This window comes from Saccostrea cucullata, unplaced genomic scaffold (assembly GCF_032062105.1).
Source record: "Saccostrea cucullata isolate Sc308-1 unplaced genomic scaffold, CSIRO_AGI_Scuc_v1 ctg7868, whole genome shotgun sequence".
NCBI lineage: Eukaryota > Metazoa > Mollusca > Bivalvia > Ostreida > Ostreidae > Saccostrea > Saccostrea cuccullata.
The window spans coordinates 23217-28120 of record NW_026926854.1 but is presented as its reverse complement, the minus strand read 5'-3'; the positions used below and the strand labels follow the sequence as shown (position 1 = coordinate 28120).

Below are 4904 nucleotides of genomic sequence, written 5' to 3'. Positions count from 1 at the left end.
ATTCCTCATTGGCACCTGATCCCAACTCTGATGTTTTGGAGGTTCGAGTTTGATCTGCTCCTGTTTTGTATTGTTTTATGGACTTGATCATGTGATCTTGAATACTGTTCGTTATCTCCTATTTTTTTCCCATTGAAAATAGTGTAAATGTAAAAATCACATGAGAATGACAGTTATGAACATTTTTTATGTATTATCTAGAGATTCAAAACAAATATTTGATGAATAAAGGATATTGAGATAACGAACAGTATTCAATCTCAAAGTCCATAAAACAATACAAAATAAGAGCAGAGCAAACACGGACCTCCAAAACATCAGAGGTGGGATCAGGTACCATGAATGTGTCGTCTGACCTTAAACTAGATCCAGCATTTGAAAATATTTTAAACTTGTAAAAACTATTTCGAAATTGGTATCATAAGCCTTTTTACATTTCGAAATCAAGTCAATTGATCTATTAAAAATATTTCATTTGTACTGAACAATTAAACATTAATCATATCATTAATCATGTATAAGGGTAATTAAGTTTAACTTTAATATAAACCGAGCAAACAAAAGATATTACATTGTCAATTAATAGCACTCTAAATAAATGCTCTAAATGTTTAACCTAATTGAATATTAGAGAAACTGCTTTTGAAAGTAATTTGATAAAACTTACTAAAGTTTTCAAACGAAAACAACTGCTTGAGCCAATATCGCAAATTTATCTCTACATCATGGTTTCCAATTTCCAACTGAGATCCTGGGAAAACAGGACTGAAAGATCGCTACTTAATAGCCCCATGTTCCAAGTACTGATCTAAATGTATAGCCATCTTCCAACTTATGTGTCCAAATGTAAGTGCAATATTTTCTATGGGACAAAGTAAACACAAGATAACTGATAAGGAATCAATAAAACTGTCTTAGATATCATATAACGAAATCCTCACCACATAATGAGAAAAGCACATCATTTAAGAAATAAACAACGTTATTCAGTGAACATGGCGTTATGAATTGTAATTGCTCTGCTGGCATATTCCATGATGCGCGCTAGTGCATCATGGAAAATATGCCAGCAGAGCTATTGCTATTCATAATGCCATGTTCACTGAATATCGTTGTTTATTACTTATATTTGCATTCTTTGACTTTTTCAAGATTATCAGAGGAAATCCTGACTTACATAAGGACGCAGCTTCTTGTCTTCAGTGAAGAAAAACATACGGCTTTAACATCAATACACCTGATCAGTGCTCCTTTTTCTAATAAATCACAAGCTATTTATAAAGAATTTCCCTCTTTAACACAGTTATCTGGATACAAGCAGCACCGTCATCACATTCTCTTAATTTTTGTTTTGATGCAGTAGTGACGTCATCGTCAGCTTTATTGAAACCCTCAATAATTTAACACTACATGTATGATGAAAAATGAGAATGCTTATAACTCCAGAATGCTTTCTATGATTTTTTTTTAGCTTTTTCTACTTATTCTTAAAAGCTGAAATCGTTCTTGAAGATATACTAGTTAAAGAAATTTTCTCTTTCTGAATGTTATTACCCAAGGGTGAAGAGTTATCGGTCTTTGTACAAACAAATATGCATGATACAAAAAAATTAAAATATGACAGTTCTCTACAATTTTTAAAAAGTTTTATTACAAAATTAAATACATTGACCAAAATTAAATTTTTAAAGATATAAATCAGCGATTTAAATATTTTTAATTTCAGATTCTATTTTTTAAAGAGTATTATTAAAATTAAAAAATTTCATATATATTCACATTAATTATTTAGCTCCGCCGTGATAAGACAGTCTAGGGGTCCCATATATACATGTGTTTCAATAAACAAAATTGTCATATAGTCCTTTCTGTTTTCATTTGATTGCACACACCTTATTGTTTAATGATCCAACCCAAAGTAACTGAGATTTGTTATCATAACTCAGGCCAATTGGTACGTCTATCCCAAAATTTTGTGTCTCCATCTGCCATACGAAGTTACCATCTTTGTCAATAATATGGATAGTGTTGGTCCTCGAATCACACACAAGGATGCATGACAGCGCATCTGTACATATTCCACGTGGCCATAGTTCTGACCCTGATGAGGGATATCCTTTATAGGAAAATCTATGTCTTCCTTTAAGATCTGTGACCACTACCGCACCACAGCCATAATCATTAATATCAATATCAGTGAGGTCAGACACGATTACATCTCCATTGCGGTTCTCTGTGATGTAGCTAGGCAGATTATACAGATCCTGACCCGTTCCGTTGTGTTGTATTGTCATTATATACTGTCCTGTAGTATCATACCGCATAACCCGGCCTGCCCATGTCGTAGTATTCAACATCCCAACCAGAATATCTCCATTGAAACGAGAACTGTAGACACACAGTGGTATCCATGGTTTGTTTCTTTCTATCAATGTATACTTCTTTCTAATATCTGTTGATAGTTGGTTAATGTTAAATTCCCTGTCTATATAAATAAGAGAACACGTAGTTTTCACTGTATGTATTCCATAACTTACCAAACCTATATCTGTACGATCTTGAAATCCGGAATATGCGTTTGTCATGATAGATGTGAGATTGTTGCCATCACTGATCCACAATCCGCCTGATGGTACACAGGAAATCTGCCATACACCTCTAAAGCCTTTCACTATGTTGACTGTCATAGATTTGTGTAACTTGGGGTAATACATCAGTTTAGGAAAATAGTCATACAGGGTGTTTCATAATATATGTTACATTTTGAAATCTAATTATTTTTCTTACATATAATATTTCTATTACAAACTTTATATCATTTTAAATATCGAATCCTGCATTTTTGTTCCATGTGAAAAAGTCAAGGAGATCATTTTCTTGCAATGATTATTTGACCTATAAACGCCGATGTCATAATTTGAATATTTCTCAAAATGGACTTGAATTATTCACTCAGTGCTGAATTGTAAAGCTGTGTTTTTTTAATCATGTCGCCAATATTCAATTTATTCATTCACAAGTTCATGAAATAAATTTTCCAAAAAATAGAAGTTTTCTAGGATGCTTATCAGAAGGGTAGTACCAAGGTTAAAGGACAGGGACGGACAATATGCTATAATTGATACAGCTAGTATTCCAGAAAGCCAAAAGACTTTAAGAAGCGGAGATTTTATTGGTGAAGTCTCGTTTCGTATTGTAACAAACTTATGAGAAAAATGTCAGATAGATATTTTCAGAAATTTATTCTGGCAATATCAGCATTTTCAGCAGATTATGAACTTTTAAATATGGTTTGAAGTAATCAGTATACAAATTTTCAATAGTTAATGCAAGGAAAGAGTTTGACCTCTGCATTCGACAATCTCAATTTTGGAGCTTCTTTCGGAGGGGTTCTTAACGAACAGGGTCTACAATCCTAGACCTCAGATATTGAATGAGCTTAAAAAGAACATGGACCTTCAAATGAGTGTCTAAGCAAAAATATGTGACATGTGACACGGTTTTATACAAATTTCAAGAAGCAACTTCATTAGTTGTTGAATGAATGGAGATCATTTGGAACATGTAATGTGAACTTTTGACGTTGTGAAATTCAAAAATGGCGCAACTTGGAAATTTTGATAATTTTCATTAATGTTTAAGAGTTTGTTCAGTGTTTAATATTTTCGTTGGTAATTGTGCATTATGAATCTTATGGATATGTACATCACTTTGATAAAAAGACTTATCTGTATCTTTTTCTTTTGTTTGTCAAAATTGAAGATTCAAAATGTAACATATATTATGAAACACCCTGTATCTTACTTGTCTTTTTCCTGTCTCTAAATGTTTGATTTCACTCAACAGCTTAATCACTTGCCCCAGGTTAATTTTCTCAGTAAGAGAGGACAGAAAGTAATTTGTAAAATTAAGAGTGTCCTTTATCTTGGCGACACGCGTATTCCTTCGATATAGAAGGAATTGTACCGGTCTTTTTGATGGCAGTTCACATGTCTGTTCATATTTTTCAATTATGGTATGTTTTCGATTCATTTTTTTCTTCTGCTTTTGTATCTTATAAATTGTAAATCCGAATTCAAATATTGCAGCGTCAATGAAATCTTTCAGTTTCTGGGCTTTTCTTGACATCTCTGATTGAAGGTTGAATATTTTTATGTTAAGATTTTTCATATCATTTTTGATATCTTTCAGAAGAATACAGCTGTACAATAAATCCTTACTTCTGATGTTGTTAAGGATTTTTCTGTGTTGATGACATTTTTCTTGACATGTTTTTCTGATGTCCGTTACATATATTTTGTGTTCTATGTGTTCTTTACAATGGGAACAGACAGGAACTTCACAGGAGTGACAGAACATTTCATAAATTTTATATGGATGCCTCACACAGGTTTCTTGTTTTGGAATGTATTCATATTTTTCTCTGTAAATCACAACGGAATGATAAATAGCATCTAGATCAATAACATGTCTCTCTTTACACTTAAGACAGAGGTCATGTTTACACGTTTTACAATAGAATTCTGTGTCACCCTTACACTGGCAACACTGCCGTTCTTTACATTGTATAGTAAAACCTTTTTTGTTATGGTGTGTTCGATATAGCACCACTTTATGGTATTTAGTTTCTGACTTTGTAACATGTCTCCTTTTACACCGTTGACACAAGTCAAGTTTACACGTGTTACAGTAGAATTCAGTGTCCCTCTGACATAGAGAACATTGTCGTACTTTACAAGCTGGACGCAGATCCCATTTACATCCATCCCCTTGATATTGAGAACTCTGGGTGCTGTATCCTGAACCCATGTTGTGGAAGTTGCTAAGATTAAACATCATACAACAAGTTTTGACGGTGGTGAGTTGTAGCGTGTCTATGATGTGGGGAGAGCTGAAATTAATCA

At 33.1% G+C, this 4904-nt stretch overlaps 1 protein-coding gene across 1 annotated transcript; it reads right to left on the bottom strand.

Moving 5' to 3' along the window:
• Window positions 1–1874: 1874 nt before the first annotated feature.
• LOC134272762 (uncharacterized) lies at window positions 1875–2714 on the bottom strand. The gene has a single exon (XM_062754942.1). The coding sequence runs from the start codon at window positions 2712–2714 to the stop codon at window positions 1875–1877; it is 840 nt and encodes a 279-aa protein (XP_062610926.1).
• Between the last annotated feature and the right edge of the window lie 2190 nt (window positions 2715–4904).

Excerpts from the sequence above, each read along its gene's own strand:
- LOC134272762 (XM_062754942.1), bottom strand. The coding sequence starts at position 2,714 with ATGTATTACCCCAAGTTACACAAATCTATGACAGTCAACATAGTGAAA.